The sequence below is a fragment of the Corticium candelabrum genome, chromosome 7 (assembly GCF_963422355.1).
Source record: "Corticium candelabrum chromosome 7, ooCorCand1.1, whole genome shotgun sequence".
NCBI classification, from domain to species: Eukaryota; Metazoa; Porifera; class Homoscleromorpha; order Homosclerophorida; family Plakinidae; genus Corticium; species Corticium candelabrum.
The window spans coordinates 4,669,602-4,686,971 of NC_085091.1; the positions used below are offsets into that span (position 1 = coordinate 4,669,602).

The 17,370-nt window shown below is 40.6% G+C and overlaps 2 protein-coding genes across 2 annotated transcripts; both read left to right on the forward strand.

Annotated features, from left to right (window-relative positions):
• Positions 1-4,841: 4,841 nt before the first annotated feature.
• LOC134182790 (uncharacterized) lies at positions 4,842-5,428 on the forward strand. Its single transcript, XM_062650226.1, has 2 exons — positions 4,842-5,102; positions 5,270-5,428. The coding sequence occupies exons 1-2, from the start codon at positions 4,890-4,892 to the stop codon at positions 5,384-5,386; spliced, it is 330 nt and encodes a 109-aa protein (XP_062506210.1). The 5' UTR covers positions 4,842-4,889; the 3' UTR covers positions 5,387-5,428.
• Positions 5,429-13,353: 7,925 nt separating this feature from the next.
• On the forward strand, positions 13,354-16,898 carry LOC134181717 (uncharacterized protein K02A2.6-like). The gene is made up of 3 exons (XM_062648985.1): positions 13,354-13,537; positions 13,730-13,826; positions 16,853-16,898. The coding sequence occupies exons 1-3, from the start codon at positions 13,354-13,356 to the stop codon at positions 16,896-16,898; spliced, it is 327 nt and encodes a 108-aa protein (XP_062504969.1).
• The last annotated feature ends 472 nt before the right edge of the window (positions 16,899-17,370 follow it).

The following is a 17,370-nucleotide window of genomic DNA, read 5'->3' on the forward strand; positions in this document are numbered from 1 at the left end:
TCTACGTGCTAGTATTAGCAGAAAGAGAGGTACGCACCACTTATTCATGAAAAGGTTACACTACGTGAACACGTATGTTGTACAGTATGTCATCAGACAGTTGGTTGGAGCATTGCAGAACATTATTGCAGACTACTAGTACAACTTTAATTAAGTGCTATATGTTTATAGTAGAATTACTAGGTAATTGAATACTAGCAGAGAGTTAATGTTGATTGCTCTTGTGAAGTGTTATAGTTGACCTTATAATTAGGTGTTGTATCGCTGATAAAACACCTGCAATGGACCAATGAGAGCACCTAAAGGTCACGTGATATGTAAGCATATACTGGCATTAGGTTGAAAATATGTAGTTGATAAGTAAAACTGCTTATACAAACTTCTATTATGTAAATCCTCTCCAAAAAATTAATAAGTAATATCAATTTATTAATCTTAATAATAATGTTCTTTAGGTCTGTCTTCAAGTGTAGATCAGTACAGCATAATTGTGAAATCTTTAGGTAGTTTGTATACTGTTCAATTTTGGTATACGTACTTTCTAATCTAATTCTAGTTGTTTAATTAAAACAACTTTTGAATCTAAGACAACTGAATGCATATGGCATCATCTTGCAATATATACAAGTGCACCAATTCTTGAAATCAGTTGTTAATTAAACGTGTGCATATCTGATCATGCACTACTTCTGCAAATGTGCAGTTTCTGAAGAAAAACTACACATACAAACTTCTACTGGCCATGCTAATCTTTTGAAACAGTTTCAGTAGTTAATATTAATATATTCATCTATAATAGTTATGTATCTCACTTTAGATGAAAAATGCTAATGAATTACAATGTATCCAAGTGGCTGATAGAGATGACACTTAATCAATGTGCTTCCTAGTAAAATTGTTTTTCTAGTGACGATATGAGTTTTCTACACACATATTAAGTTTGAAAGGAATTGAATGTTATTTTAATGTAATATTAGAGCTCCGATTATTTGGAATCGACTGATAAGTATGGACATATCTGATCACTACTTCTACAAATGTGCAGCTTATGGAGTAAAACTGCACATACAAACTTCTACTGGCCGTGTTAATCTTTTGAAAGAGCTTCAATAATTAATATTAATATCTTCATCTATAATAGTTATTTGCATATCACTTTAGCTGCAAAGTGCTAATGAATTACAATGTTTCAAGTGGCTGGCAGGGATGGCACTTAATCAAGGTGCTTCGATCTGATTCAAATTGTTTTCTATTGATGATATGAGTTGTTCTATGAAAATATTAATTAAGTTTGAAAGGAATTGAATCTTCTTGTAATACCAGCTCCGATTATTTGTATTTGTAATTGGCCGATAAGTATGGGCACATCTGATCACTACTTCTCCAACCATTCACTTTTTGAAGTAAACCGCACATACAAACTTCACTGATCTCACTGATCTTGTTAATCTTTTGAAATAGTTTCAATTATTCATATTTATCTCTTTATTTAATATAATTAGTTGCAATTGGTTGCAAAATGCCAATAAATTCGAAGCCTTCACAAGCAATAATTTATACCAGCAACTTATATAGAGGTACTACATATTTTCAATAATATTTCTGTTGCTGGTATAAATTGTTTAATTAATTAAATTGAGTATTAGTATGCAAATGCCTAATCACCACTTCTGCAAATGTGTGTATACAAGAAATAACTTTTCATGCAAACTTCTACAGACCGTATAGTTGTAAAAGGTAGGATACTTGATATCAATAATATAATGCTACAAATTCACTAGTAGTATCTAGCTGCAATATATACGTGCTATAAAATTCTTAGAACAGTAAAAATGCCAGACTATCTACATGAGCAACTGCATGTAAGTCTATACATCATACATTTGTCTTCACTACACATAGGTAGAATATACAGGCCATAGCCGTTACAGTTTGAAAAGTATAAGTCAATGCTTGTATACATTCTTGGTAAGAACTTGGAATATCTTGCTGTTCTTAGACCTTGAGCATTTCTTGATGGCATCTGTTAACGCAAGAGTAACTAGAACAAGTCAAGAAATCATGTCATACAGTTAGATTCCATTAACATCTTCACACATGCCCAACTAACTTTTCAGTAAAGTTGACAGAGATCTTGGGTTCTACGTGGCACGAAATTGCGGAACAACTTGTGTCGACCAAGTGAGCTAAATAACAAAAAACCTAGAAATAAGTCAGTACAAGAATACAAACTAAAACTACCTTCTACCGTCTACATATATTTACAAAATCAAACCAAGATTTTGGCAGCTGCGGTGGTCTTCCAGGATCTTTCAAGATCTTGAGGTGTAAACACCCTGCCGCATGCACAAAGGCGAACAGACGACAGTTTGCTTCTGTATGTACTTTCTACAGCAAGCAAATAGACTCTCCTTGTAACCATTGCCTAAAACAATACGTATATTGAACGAAACAAATTTCTTGTGATTTCTTGACCACACCCTTAATTTTTCTTGCAGGAACCTGCACTAGCCAAAACAGCAGGTAACATGGTCGTAATGCATCCAATACTCTTGTACCGATTAGGAAAACAAGCAAAACAGGGTTTGCTTCCGGTACTTGCAATATACTTTACAAACCAGACTGATCTGGTTGAGCACGACACATAATAATAAAATCTAATAGTACCCGGGGAGTTCGTCGTGAACAACGTCGCTCTGCTACTGGCGGAGACCGCTCAAGAGATGTATATCATCCTGACTTCAGTCAGGGAAAACCTGCTTTTTCAATTAAGTCACAGTCAAGAATTCTTTTGCAGACGTTTACGTGAAATAGCAAGTCATTCCATGCGGGAGCTGCTGCTGAACCTGGGGAAATAATCAAGGACCATCGCTATGAAGCCAATGTCATCGCAACTGGAGTTGTCTTCTATCCATTGGCAGTGGAATCATTTGGTATATAAGGCTCACATAGCCTTGAAATTCTGAAGTCTATTGCGAGAAAGACGTCGCTTTTGCATACTTTGACAATTAGCAAAGCTGTGTTTATAACTTGCATGAACAACTATAAATATGACTTTGGACATTTACATATATATATATATATATATATATATATATATATATATATATATATATATATATATGTAGTAGAATGATTTTAAATAGACTACATTTAGTTTTCAAACATAGCTTCTTAGATTTTTCCAAATAGGTGTGATATTAAAAAAAATTATTTATTGGCGACCGAAGCGAGCCACTATCTCGTCATGTCAATTGAAATCGATATATTTTATAAAAAATGAAGAAATAGAAAATAATATATATATATATATATATATATATATATATATATATATATATATATATATTCTCGTTTCACTTGGCACTATCAAGAGCACACCGCGTGAAGTTGGGAACGAGCTGTGCTCCAAATTTGATTGGGAAAGGGTGTTGGGACCTTTCATTGTACTATCTACCGAAACAAATTGAAACCCAATTCAACGCAAAGATACTGATACAAGTCAAATGTCAAGTTTCGACAAAAAAATTCAGCTAAAACAACAATAAGCGTATGGGAAATCCACAAAGCCTATCTAGATAGAGGAACACTAATAACGAAACCTTACGCTAAACGTAGACGGAGAAAGAAGAAAGCAATCAGACTGACGTACAAAATGGCGTCAAGGTGTCTAGAAATTCTACAGTTTAGGACCCAAATGTAGTTACTACTCGGATCTTTAGCCATTGCTACAGGGATGACGTCATCGATTGGCACAAATGGTTCTGTGTAATCAACATTAGTGCGTGACCATTTCGTCCATTCCATTTTCAATTTCCGGCAACAATTGAATATTGAATTAGAAATTGAAATTGCCTACAAGTTGCTTGCAATTTCAATATTCAATTCTATTAAAAATTGAAAATTGATTGATCGACGGACTATAATTATTTGCGGATTAAAATGAATATTGAAAACATACTTAATTTTTAACCAATTTCCTTTTTCAATGCGATTGAATATTGAAATTGCAAGCACGTTAGTTCAATTTTCAATATTAAATTCAATATTCAATTTAATTTAAAAATTGAATATTAAATTTTGAATTTGCGTGGCCAATTCGTCCATTCCATTTTTAATTTTTGAGACAAATTGAAAATTGAATGTCAAATTAAAAATTGACTGGCGTTGCTTGCTCTTACAATATTCCATTACATTGAAAATAGAACTTGATTGAAGACCAATTGTCATTTCAATATTCGTTTACTTTGCAAATAGATTCAATCTTTCCATCCGTCCAATTTTCGTAAATTATGAATATTAGATTAGAGCCTCCGATGCAATTTTCTTTCTCCGTACTAAATGTAAATAGAAAGTTACCCGCAGCTGCTAGCGCGAGCCATATCTCATAAACGGTATAATGACACCGCGCGGGCGGTCGCCGGTGACTTCAATATTCAATTCTATTGAAAGACGAAAGTTGCGTCTAGCTTAGCCACGCCCAGCCACGCCTCTGGCACGCATGCAATGTAATGCAATTAAGAGATGCAAGGAAAGCCTCAACTGGCACGCGACCGACCTCTCACAACAAGTCGGTAAGCACTTGCACCTGGTTCTCGTCAACCGTCACGCTCAATCGTGAGACATTCCTTGCGGCGATGAGCGAGGGACGCCCTTGGCATGGAGGCACGCGTCTAGGGCATCTAGAATCAACGAGATCAACGTCTAGCCTACACTGGAAAGTTGACGTCTAGTCGATTTGGAAAGACTTCAAGCAACTATCTAGCTAGAGGACATTTGCGTGGATCATCTAGACCACGCCTCTAAACATCTGACGGGGAAGCCCCAGCCAGTATCTATCATCTGACGATATAACGGCACGTCGTGCATTCTCTCCACTCTCGATCTCCATGGACGAAGTTGACGAAGATTTTGTTCGGAAGCGAGTCGAAGAGGGTAATAGTCATGCTGTCATCAGTGAAGAATTACAGACGATGTTTCCAGGACTTCGGGGACTTAGCGAACGATCTGTTCGACGTTTCTGTACAGACAGAGGCCTAGGTCGACGTTGTTCTCTGACTAAAGAGGAACTAGAACGCCGCGTGTCTGACGCCGTAAGCGAGGTGAGCACTAGCTATATATCTCTAGGTAGCTGGCTGCATGCTCATTAGAGTTAGATTAGGTCATGATTTGCTCATGATCACTATAGCTAGGTCATGATTGTACACTGCATGTATACTGTGTGCATGGCCTATAATTCCTGTATGTATATTTATATTGACTTTGACAGGTCGGACCATCTTGCATCTTCAGATCGTCAAAAAGCAAGAAGAAGGCAATGGCTACACAATGCAAGTCAAAGTCTAAGATTTCTCGTACTTGCAGGCGGTCACCAGTAAATTTTTGATTTTTTTCTTTGACTTTTACAAAATAATATCACTATACATATTTTAACTGCTAATACGGTCTTGTTTCAATATCATTTTACGTCAAAATTGTAACATGGTGGCACCTAAATATTATATACTCATGATCAGTTATAACTCTTGATCACAGAATGTCATCGCTGTAGTTTGTCTTCTTTAGTCTTTCTAACTTTTCTTTGTAATGAAAGCTTGCATATGTCCATTTAATTAATTAATATATATATATATATATATATATATATATATATATATATATATATATATATATATATATATATTAATCTCATTGCATATCTTTTGGGAACAACTGTCTATTATTTATATCAATATGTTCATTATGTTAGAAACTGCAGAGAAGATCTTCAGTTTTAGAGATGTCCACAATTTTGAGCGACGAACAAAAGAAGACGTACGCTAGTGCCACGAAACTGGAATTGATGTCGTCAGAAGTCTCTGAAATAGCAGTGATAACGAGCCACCCTCTGAGGGAGCCTCCACTGCTGGACGTTCACAACTCCTGGTCCGACCTCTTCCATGGAGAGCCATTGGAGCAACAAAGGAGTTTGAGTTTTTGGACAGAAAGTACGCCAGAAGGCAGACTCAGAGAGGAACGCGGTACCAAGAGTAAACGGAGCTCCATCTACCAGAACACGTCCGGGAATGACATTGTACCAGAATGGGCTCTAGAAGACTTCTGCTAATTATAATACGTTTGATTTTAATATATGTCAAAGAACACGGACATATAGAGCTAGATCATTCAAATTTGCTGTTAACATTGTTGTCCATTGCCAAAGTTTGTTGAACTAGAGAAATAAATCACATAACAATTAATGTCAATCACCTGGTTAGTGTGTCTTAAGACTACCTATAGCTCATATTTGGAAAAATCTGTACAGAAACGTCGAACAGATCGTTCGCTAAGTCCCCGAAGTCCTGGAAACATCGTCTGTAATTCTTCACTGATGACAGCATGACTATTACCCTCTTCGACTCGCTTCCGAACAAAATCTTCGTCAACTTCGTCCATGGAGATCGAGAGTGGAGAGAATGCACGACGTGCCGTTATATCGTCAGATGATAGATACTGGCTGGGGCTTCCCCGTCAGATGTTTAGAGGCGTGGTCTAGATGATCCACGCAAATGTCCTCTAGCTAGATAGTTGCTTGAAGTCTTTCTAAATCGACCAGACGTCAACTTTCCAGTGTAGGCTAGACGTTGATCTCGTTGATTCTAGATGCCCTAGACGCGTGCCTCCATGCCAAGGGCGTCCCTCGCTCATCGCCGCAAGGAATGTCTCACGATTGAGCGTGACGGTTGACGAGAGCCAGGTGCAAGTGCTTACCGACTTGTTGTGAGAGGTCGGTCGCGTGCCAGTTGAGGCTTTCCTTGCATCTCTTAATTGCATTACATTGCATGCGTGCCAGAGGCGTGGCTGGGCGTGGCTAAGCTAGACGCAACTTTCGTCTTTCAATAGAATTGAATATTGAAGTCACCGGCGACCGCCCGCGCGGTGTCATTATACCGTTTATGAGATATGGCTCGCGCTAGCAGCTGCGGGTAACTTTCTATTTACATTTAGTACGGAGAAAGAAAATTGCATCGGAGGCTCTAATCTAATATTCATAATTTACGAAAATTGGACGGATGGAAAGATTGAATCTATTTGCAAAGTAAACGAATATTGAAATGACAATTGGTCTTCAATCAATTTCTATTTTCAATGTAATGGAATATTGTAAGAGCAAGCAACGCCAGTCAATTTTTAATTTGACATTCAATTTTCAATTTGTCTCAAAAATTAAAAATGGAATGGACGAATTGGCCACGCAAATTCAAAATTTAATATTTAATTTTTAAATTAAATTGAATATTGAATTTAATATTGAAAATTGAACTAACGTGCTTGCAATTTCAATATTCAATCGCATTGAAAAAGGAAATTGGTTAGAAATTAAATGTGTTTTCAATATTCATTTTAATCCGCAAATAATTATAGTCCGTCGATCAATCAATTTTCAATTTTTAATAGAATTGAATATTGAAATTGCAAGCAACTTGTAGGCAATTTTCAATTTCTAATTCAATATTCAATTGTTGCCGGAAATTGAAAATGGAATGGACGAAATGGTCACGCACCAACATTAGTTGGATCATATGTGTTTAGACTCCACAACAAAGTTTCTGTGTCTTGCTGAGCTCTCCTGGCCCAAACAACTTCCGCCACTTGAATGGAATCGTCAGGAAAGAAACCTACTTCACCAAGTCGTAAGACTCTCGCAAAATAGACGTAAATAGGATCTTGTCCATCGTCTGTCGGTACGTAGACACAGTGTAACTCTTCTTCGTCGGTTAGTGCTTGCCTCATGAGAACAGCGATCCACGACGACTCAGAGGCTTAAACTTAATTTCTGCCCAGCGCTCCAACAGGTCTGACATGAAGCATGTTGCCAGGAACATCTACATCAGGAATTGCTGCACGACGAAAGGATTTGAATTGAACATCTGGACCATTACGCAGTAATCTGATTCGACTCTCGTCAAGATCGAAATTGTCTGGCATCCATTTTCTCATAGTCAGAAAAGACGAGTTGTTGGCCTGTTGTTTCTCTTCTCCATACCTTGTAGCAAGATCGCCGTAGTCTCTGTTGTATACTCGAAAGAAATCTACCAGGTGACCGTACTCAACATGTCCTAGTATGTCCTCTCGAGACTCTCCATAGAGATATCCAGATGCTCGTCCTGTGACACATTGTACCATGTACTGCGTATACCGCTGATCAAAGTCTTCAGTTGCTTGGTCAGACTCAAAACCTAACAACTGCAATGACTCCCTTGGATACAATGGGTGTATATTATATATCGGCATTTGCGGCACCTGCAGTCGTAGCAATGTACACGTGCTATGTACAGAGACAGTCTCTATGACTGTAGCTTCGGGGGATCTTTTGTTGTGAACACACCTACTTAACACCCCATCAATCTTTCACATCCAAACATCCATGTGCTGTACACAGTGCTATACTTTCGTATTGCTACAACGGAATGATGAAGAAGATGTAACATGACAACTTGCAAAGAAGCTGGAAAGTTCTGTTCTACTTCAGCTAGTGTTTCATGAATTAATGATTCAAGGGCCTCTAAAGAAACGGCTGTATGTGCTGAAGCGGCTATATCATTCAGACAATCAAGGAGTCGAAACAAGACTAGTCGTTGACGTTCACCAAGCAGACCACGCAGACAAAGTTTTAAGATTCCGGTAGTGACTAGTTTCAGCCAATCGCTGGTGCGGTGTATCTTCTGATAATTGGTAAAACAGGAACCTGACTTAAAACCGAAGCCTATCGGTAAACAAATGGACATCGCACGGTCATTGGCAATTCTGACCTCTTCCGGCGTCATTTCCCAAGGCCATGGCAAAGGTTGGACGTCGTCCTCTCCATTGTCTTTTGCTGGCCATAAGTCAAGAAAGCGTCCGTGATCACGTTCTTCTCGTAAAACGTGGTCCCCAAATTTGACAGTTCCTCCCGTGAGGCACTAAAACAAATGTACCAAGACATTCCGCTGTAAGTGCATAAAATCTACTGGTACATTCCCATGTAAACCAAGTCGCACACCAGGAAGAGCCAATAAGCACGTTGACTCCAGTCTTCTTTTGATATTCTCTTAAACCTCTTTCTGTCATTATTCCTTCCCGTATCCTTTGGCGTATGGACAAGCATTCTCTTCCTTGGGCAATGATGTCTTCGTGATTTCGTGGTTTGGGTATGTCAAGGTCCTCTGGGTTGGACTTGAAGTACACTGTGGCGCTTCGTAAATGATGACTGAGAGGACGAATGTAACCTCTGTTGTTGAGATAGACCACCTGTCGTAAATTGTGAACGTATTGTCTCTGAATAGTACAAAGATGGCAACCTTGAATAGCGCCTTGCTCCTTCATGCATAAAACTTTTGACTGGGCTTCGTAATCAATAGCTAGAATGTCAGTCACAGCTCGTACTATTGAGCCATCACTGAGGACAATCCCTTGATCGAATAGTTGGACAAATTCGTCAATTACGGGCCTCAGAAAAGAACTTACGTTTTTAGAGAAGGACCAGGAATGATAGTTGTCAAAAGGAGTGGGCAAAGCAATAACGTAATTCTGGAGGCGGACTCAAATATGAGCATAAACAGGCCACATAGAATAGACCATTGACCTCTTGCGGAAGGGGTTGACACCATCAATGCTAAATGCTAGAACAAGATTTCGTCGATCTCATTCCATGTTACCACCATTGACAAATAGAGATTTCCAGTGGTCGGTCTGATGTAGGTCATTAATGTAGCCGTTGCTTGGGGATGTAACATTGTGATAGTGTGTCAGCAAGTCAACCATTCGATCACTTTCCAAAACTTGTTTTAGTCGTGGAATTAAGGGCAAGACTTTGAAGGTTCTTCTTGGGGGACGATCAAGCCTACGACGTTTGGGCCTGTATGCCCATGATCTAGGTTGCCTGCGATATCGTCTTGCATTACATTCAGGACATCGCTCGGCGTCAGTCAACTCTCCGTAGTAGACACGGCAGCCATTCGGACACATGTAAAAAGACTGTAACTGTTGAGGGCGTAGTAACCTTAGGAACTGTTTGTATGTAGTTGAAAGACAATGTTCCTTTGGCAAAATATGTGCCATCAGCTTGAGCAACGATTCTAGCGCATTCTTTGTTACCACTGTACTGAGTAAACCAAATTCCCAATAAGAGTACTGTCTCAAGAATGGTTTTACTAGAGCCGGGGTAGAGATAGTCATGCTAATTGCTCTGGTTATCGCTGTCTCCGTTTTCAGACTTATCATCGCTGCTGCTGCTACTGCTGCAGCTGCTGCTATCGAACTTGTGTGTATGTTGTTCTCCGTGTTCAGGACTATGTTCATCTGTGTAATAGATAAGATAGTGACTGAGCATGCGTGTAGCTTGCGAGTGAGATTCTGTAGCTCTGACTGCGTAAAGCAAACTTAGCAAGTGTTGTAAGTTCTAGCAATATAGAAATAGATCATCGATATAACTACAGAGTATCGATACAACAGTGGCGACGAGGATGGCTGCTAAAGTAGAGTTTGGGAAACTCAGCGAGTTTCGGCAAGGCGTGGACACTGTCGACGACTACGTGGACAGCTTTGAACTCTACACAGTGGCCAATGACATTACGGACGACAAGAAAAGAGCGGTGTTCTTGACATCCGTGGGAGCCACAACATACGCCTTACTCACCAACCTTCTCAGACCAGCGAAACCGCAGTCGAAGTCGCTCGACGATCTGGTCGGGTTGATGAGGGACAACATGGAGCCCAAAACGATCGTGATAGCGAAACGCTACAAGTTCTACAGGAGGAATCAGAAAGAGGAGGAGACGATTGCGTCGTGCATTGCAGAGCTTCGCCGCTTAGCGCGGAAATGTGAGTTCAAAGACTACCTCAACACAGTATTGAGGGACCAACTCTTGTGTGGACTGTACCATGCGGCAGTCCAACAAAAGATTTTAGCCGAAGCGGAGTTGTCTTTGGATCGTGCCATTCAAATAGCACAGGCGTGTGAATCGGCTCGGCAAGAAGCACAAAAACTCAGAGGTCAGACGCCCCAGAGCGCTAGACAAACGGAGACAGCATTTGGTGTAACACAATCCACAACAGACGGATCCAGCCAATCATGAAAAGCCAGCTACGAAGGCAAGGCATGTTCCAGATGTAACGGAACGAACCACAGCAGCGACAAATTCAGATACAAGTTCTTCACCTGTCACTATTGCAAGAGGACTGGACATATCATCCAGGCATGCAGGAAGAAGGAATGAGACAGTCAAACGACGGATGTTCGAAGCAGAAGTCGAAGACGTGGAAGACTACACATCAGATTGACGAGGACGAGGCTAGTCTCATATTCTCATTATCAGATAAGCGTGGTATTGATGTGAAGTTGCATGTTGCTGGTACGGAGATTGATATGGAGGTAGACACAGGAGCCACAGTAACTGTGATACCTAAAGCAATATATGAAAAGCGATTAAGTTAAAGCATTTGCAATTGAAGCCAAGTAGAGCCAAATTACAGGCTTATAGTGGGAAGGCCCTCAAGGTTGTAGGAGAATCAATGGTTCCCCTTGAGTATGAGGGTCAACAGTGTACTGAGAAAATTATTGTTGTGAATGTACGTGACAAGCCCGCTGTTCTGGAAAGAAATCTGTTGAGACAGATCAGGTTAGACTGGGGAACACTCTTTGCGATTGAAGAGGCACCTATTGTTTGGGAAAAAGAATTCCCTCAGTTGTTTGAATAGGGTATGGGAACAGTAAAAGGTTATGAAGCCCATATTGTTATCAAGCCAGTGGTTACTCCTCGGTTTTATAAGCCAAGGCCGGTACCGTATGCATTACAGCAGAAGGTTGAGGAAGAATTAGACAGATTACTGGGCGAAGGAGTATTACAACCGGTCCAGCGAAGCAAGTGAGCGGCTTCATTGGTGGTAGTGCGGAAAGCTGACAACACTGTCAGGCTGTGTGGAGACTATAAGGTAACAATTAATCCCTACTTAGATACGGAAGGCTACCCTATGCCCAACCCACAAGACTTATTTGCGACATTAGTAGCTAGAAAAAGGTTTACAAGGCTAGTCCTCAAACAGGCATATCAGCAGCTGGAAGTTAGCCCCGATAACCGAAAGTACCTTACTGTGAACAGTAGTAAGGGACTGTTTGCCTATTTGAGAATGCCATTAGGCATCAGTACTGCCTCAGCCATTTGGCAAAGGACAATGGACGAGATCCTGGCAGGACTACAAGGCGTAATTTGTTACCTCGATGACATCCTAATAGTGGGAATGTCCCAACAGGAACATGACGAGCGAGTCAGGTTTTTTCTGGGAAGACTCCAGCAACGAGGACTTAGATTGAAACAAAAGAAATGTGCGTTCAACCAAAAGGAAGTAGAGTATTTAGGCCATGTGATTAATGAAAGATATCTTAGACCTACAGCTACCAAGACTCAGGCCATACGCGTCGCACCAGAGCCAAGAAAACCGACCGAACTAAAATCCCATTTGGGATTGTTGAACTATTATAGCAAGTTCATATCAGAGATATCGAGTACCTTGCAGCCCTTATACGCATTGTTAACGAAGTCCCAACCGTGGGTATGGCGAGAAGCGCATAAGCGAGCCTTTGCAGAAAGCAAGAAGAAGTTGCCGTCATCAAGCTGTTTGACACATTACGACTTGGCCAAACCGCTAAAGCTAAAGTGTGATGCCTCACCTCATGGGGTGGGAGCCTGCTTGACGCATGTGATGGCGGACGGGACGGAACAACCTATTGCTTTCTTTTCCCAGACCCTCGCTAAAGCAGAAAAAGGCTACGCACAGTTAGAGAAGGAGGCGCTTGCTCCAGTCCACGGTGTACGTCATTTCCACAAGTACTTAATGGAAAGAGCGTTCGTCTTAGTGACTAATCACAAGCCACTACTCAAGATTTTGGGTCCGAAACAAGGAGTCCCACCGTTAGCGGCAACAAGGCTGCAACGCTGGGCAATTACTTTCAGCGCTTACCAGTACCAGTTGGAGTTTACATCGGGTCCTAGCAACGTGGAGGCCGACATGTTATCACGGCTACCATTTCAAGTGGACGTGATCGACCCAAATGAGCAGATACACGAAATCCGATACTTGGAGCAATTGCCAATTACAGCCAAAGAAGTTGCCAAAGAGACGGCATTGGATCCCGTATTGCGGAAGGTACTCACCTATACCGTACGAGGGTGGCCTTACCAAAGAGATACCGAATTACTCCCATATTCGAGGAAAGCTAACGAATTGTCAGTGGACAACGGATGACTACTTTGGGGACAACGCGTTGTCATACCAGCCAGTCTGCGGTCAACAGTGCTACTTGAGTTGCACTTAGAACACCCAGGCCTTAACAGGATGAAGGCTCTGGATCGGAGTTTTGTGTGGTGGGTCAATTTGGATAAGGACGTCGAAGAATTAGTCAAGACCTGTGAGCAGTGTCAGAATGCAAGACACCGCCCATCTACCACCAACCCACCACATTCGTGGCTGTATCCAAATCGTTCGTGGGAAAGAGTTCATTGTGATTTAGCAGAATTCGGTGGGAGACAGTATTTGTCATGATGAATGCCTATTCGAAGTGTCGGATATATACGACTTAGGAACCAGTGCTTCTACCACAAAGGTGATCGACGCACATAGGCGGTCTTTTGCGAGCAACGGTCTACCGGAGCGTCTAGTATCGGACAACGGGCCTCAATTTATATCATTGGAGTTCATGAACTTTGTCCAGTCCATCGGCATTCGACACCAGCTCACACCGCCGTACCATCCAGCCTCAAATGGGCAGGCGGAACGACTCGATCAAGAGTTAAAGAAGAGCCTCAGAGGTAAACCGGCGGCAAGATCTTGGAGTCGCAAATTATCACTATTCCTCCTACACTACCGGTCAACACCTCATACCACGACAGGAAAATCACCAGCAGAATTACAGTTGAAGCGTAAATTGAGAACCAGATTGGATCTTCTGTTTCCTAGCTGACCTTGGACAGCAAAATGAGCAACAATTTTAGGAGGCAAGTAGTCAAGTGTGGAAGTTAATCCCCGGAGAGGCTGTAGGAGTTTGGAACCCAAGAAGAGATGGAAGGGGAAACTGGGTATATGGAACAGTCATGCAAAAGGTTGGTCCTCCTAACTACATGATCGAAGAGGAAGGACACTAACGCTATGTACACATCGATCATTTACGGCAACGGGATTCGAGAAGTATGTCCGGAGGGTTACCCACTCCAGAACAGACAGACATACCTATAGCACCAACCTCATCAAAGGAATTGATACCACCGGTAATATTGGTAACACAAGAATCAGATGCAGTGGAAACACCAGGAAGAGTCAACGCATCAAGCAAAGAACGGACACCGACAACCAGAGAAGAGAATGGACAAGTACGACCAACATTACAACCTGTTCCAACAAGGCAAGTGAAATCGCCACCACAACCACCTGGCAGGCGGTACCCTCAACGGAAATGCCGGCGACCACCGTTGAGGTATCGGAACATTTAATATAGGGGAAAGGAGTGTATAGATAAGATAGTGACTTAGCATGCGTGTAGCTTGCGAGTGAGATTCTGTAGCTCTGAGTGTGTATAAGCGAACTTAGCGAATGCTGTACGTTCTAGCTATATAGAAATAGATCATCGATATAACTACAGAGTATCGATACATCAATCTGAAACAGTCATATGTTAGAATAGGTAGCCTCCCTCTTACTGAGAGAAAAAAACATATAACGTTAAATTTATGAGATTTAATAAATATATTATCATTATATAATTTTAAAAATACCTCATTTTAAATTTGGACTAAGTTTGCTGCTAAGAAAACAATTAAGATATATGCATATTAATATTTAATTAATAATACATATTAATTGAATTTGTTTTAAGCAAATATATATATAATAATTACAGTAAAACTGTTATGCATATTACTGCATATATATAGAATTCTATACAGTCGTTGCATTTGTTTAGTATACTGACAAATTATGCAAAAATTTATGCTCTAAATTCCACTTTGATTAGCTAATTGCACTCTAAATCTACTTCACCTGAAAATTGAACACGACTGCATGTACGTCTTCTTCTGGTGACACTAAAGCCTCCATTTGCTCATCATTTTCGTGTTCGAATCATAGGAGAAAATTATATGGAAGAAAGAAGATTGCCAAATAATTTAATTAATTAACTTTTGATTTTGTAATTTGTGTTGCATGAATTTACAATAAAAGATTCTCTAAATTAAAATTATTTTGACAGACAATAAACAAAAATTTTGCATATCTGTTTAGCAATCTCTCGCGTTACTGCATGCATATATAACTGGGTAGTAAATGCTACGTCTATGGCAGTAATTGAAAAGTAATTAGGCCGTAATTAGACGTAAAGTTTACGTAAATGACCAGTAGATGAACCGTTTTCGCAACGTAAATAGACGTAAGTTAGAGTAAATTGAGTCGTAAACCCTACGTAAAACAATCGTGAATGAGCTGTAATTGCAACGTAAATGCGACGTAATTGCAACGTAAAAGACTCGTAATTGCTATGTAAATGACCGTAAATGAACGTAAAGTGGCCATTTACGAATTAATACGTCTATTTACGAGTAGCATCGGCGTCATTGACGGTTTCAATACGACGATCGTAAATTCGATTTACGTGCTATTTACATCGATTTACGAGCGTGGGGGCCAGTAGTGAGGGTATGTCAACGAGCGATGTACGAGAGTGGTTGGCGAGGAAGTCATTCAACAGCAGAGTCCAAGATCTCTTTGAGGGTGAGGAAACTAGAAAGCTTTGCTAATTTAGAATAGAAAATTAGAAGATCTACGAGTTGCTCTTGCAAGTGTCTTTTGCAGAAAACGAAATCGATGGAGCGGCTTTGATGGGTTCTTTAGGTGATTCAAACGAATTTAAGAGTCTCTTTCTTGTCACGAAGATCGCCTGCGGTTGAAAAAGGCAATATCTGATGAGATGAAAACGGCATAGGCAAGCTAGCTACACGTCTGCTGAGTCACGTTGGTGACGTTGTAGAGTTGCCTAATCTTCCTAGGCGGCGTCAATTCGCTCTTCGACTGGTCCACCTGCACGTAGACCATCGCTTGAAATGATTGACTGTAGAGGAGATGCTAAAGACAACGTGACGGATGATGAACTCGATTAGATCAAAGAAGACGTGAGATCGGATATCGAAGAACCTGCTGCGAAGAAAGGAGTCCTCTCCGCCTCACCATTTGTCAACCCAACGATGTCCATTCCTGATCCGTTTCCATTTCCGGCCAACTACCCACCCAGATTACAGCGTGTGCAGTGAATTCTTGGGAAATCTACGGTACGGATAGATTAGCGTTTATTCGTCACGTAAGCGACATCATTGTAGGTTTCAATTCCAACCCTTCACCATCTGAGAAATCTAGGAATGTGTCGATTGCCGCGTTTGTGGGAAAAAGTAAGGTATATGTTAGTATGTCCGGGTCTTTAAAAATACATCTACCTTTGTTTGCGCGTATGCGCGTGAAATAATTGCCATGTTTAGTTAATACGCCAGTATCATGTAACGGCTCAATGACGACGGCTAAGGGGACTGTGGAAATGGCTGCGAGACGAGGCGTAGTTTAGTATATACAAGGGGAATCGATTATCCGGGTGAGTGCGTAGCTGCACATGACTTCCAAGTTTCTGCTGCTAGTCTGCTGCCAGGCATCTATATTTAAACTGGATATCTCAAAACAGGACACCCGGTTACATTTGTATTTGTCTTCAATGGGATTAGTTAAGTCAACACAGGATAGTATTACTTGGTTAAGAGTAGCAATACACAGTGAGTGTTGGTTGCTATTGCGTTTATTGTAGAACACTGTTTTCACACTTCAAGCTCAATCAGAGTATGCAAAATTGACCTTGTCTGACCCACGCGTTTCAAAAACAGTGCTACTTACATCTAGTGGTCTAAACCAAGAGCTAATTTTCGATTCCTCGAATGGCATATGCAAGCATGAACTGTCCAGTTTCACTCCGAATTTGCAACGAGATTGTTTTGATAGCTAAATTGAGCAAAGGTTGGTTTAGCTTCACGTTCTTTCAAACTCTATCGAAGTGTCTGTTTGTAGTAACTGTTGCCTGTTAGCCTCACTCGGAGTCAACTACAACGTACCTAAACCAGATGAGATCGCGGGCATACGAAGTGTTTGCTGTTGCCACTATTTATTCAGAATGGAGAATGAAAATACGTTGGAGTTTGCAACAGGATAGCTTTCTTTGTATTTTATATATCATTCTTCTATAATGTAATACAAAATGGTTTGTCTAGGTGGATTTATAATGACTTCGCTATCTCCAACATGGTGGTGACCAAAGAAATATTCTTTCAA

Bases quoted from the DNA above. Each gene is read 5' to 3' on its own strand.
- LOC134182790 (XM_062650226.1), top strand. From the start codon at position 4,890: ATGGACGAAGTTGACGAAGATTTTGTTCGGAAGCGAGTCGAAGAGGGT. The intron at 5,103-5,269 runs GTGAGCACTAGC...TGACTTTGACAG, and splicing joins TGTCTGACGCCGTAAGCGAG to GTCGGACCATCTTGCATCTT.
- LOC134181717 (XM_062648985.1), top strand. From the start codon at position 13,354: ATGAAGGCTCTGGATCGGAGTTTTGTGTGGTGGGTCAATTTGGATAAG. The intron at 13,538-13,729 runs GTGGGAGACAGT...AACTTTGTCCAG, and splicing joins TTGTGATTTAGCAGAATTCG to TCCATCGGCATTCGACACCA. The intron at 13,827-16,852 runs GTAAACCGGCGG...CGTTTATTGTAG, and splicing joins GTTAAAGAAGAGCCTCAGAG to AACACTGTTTTCACACTTCA.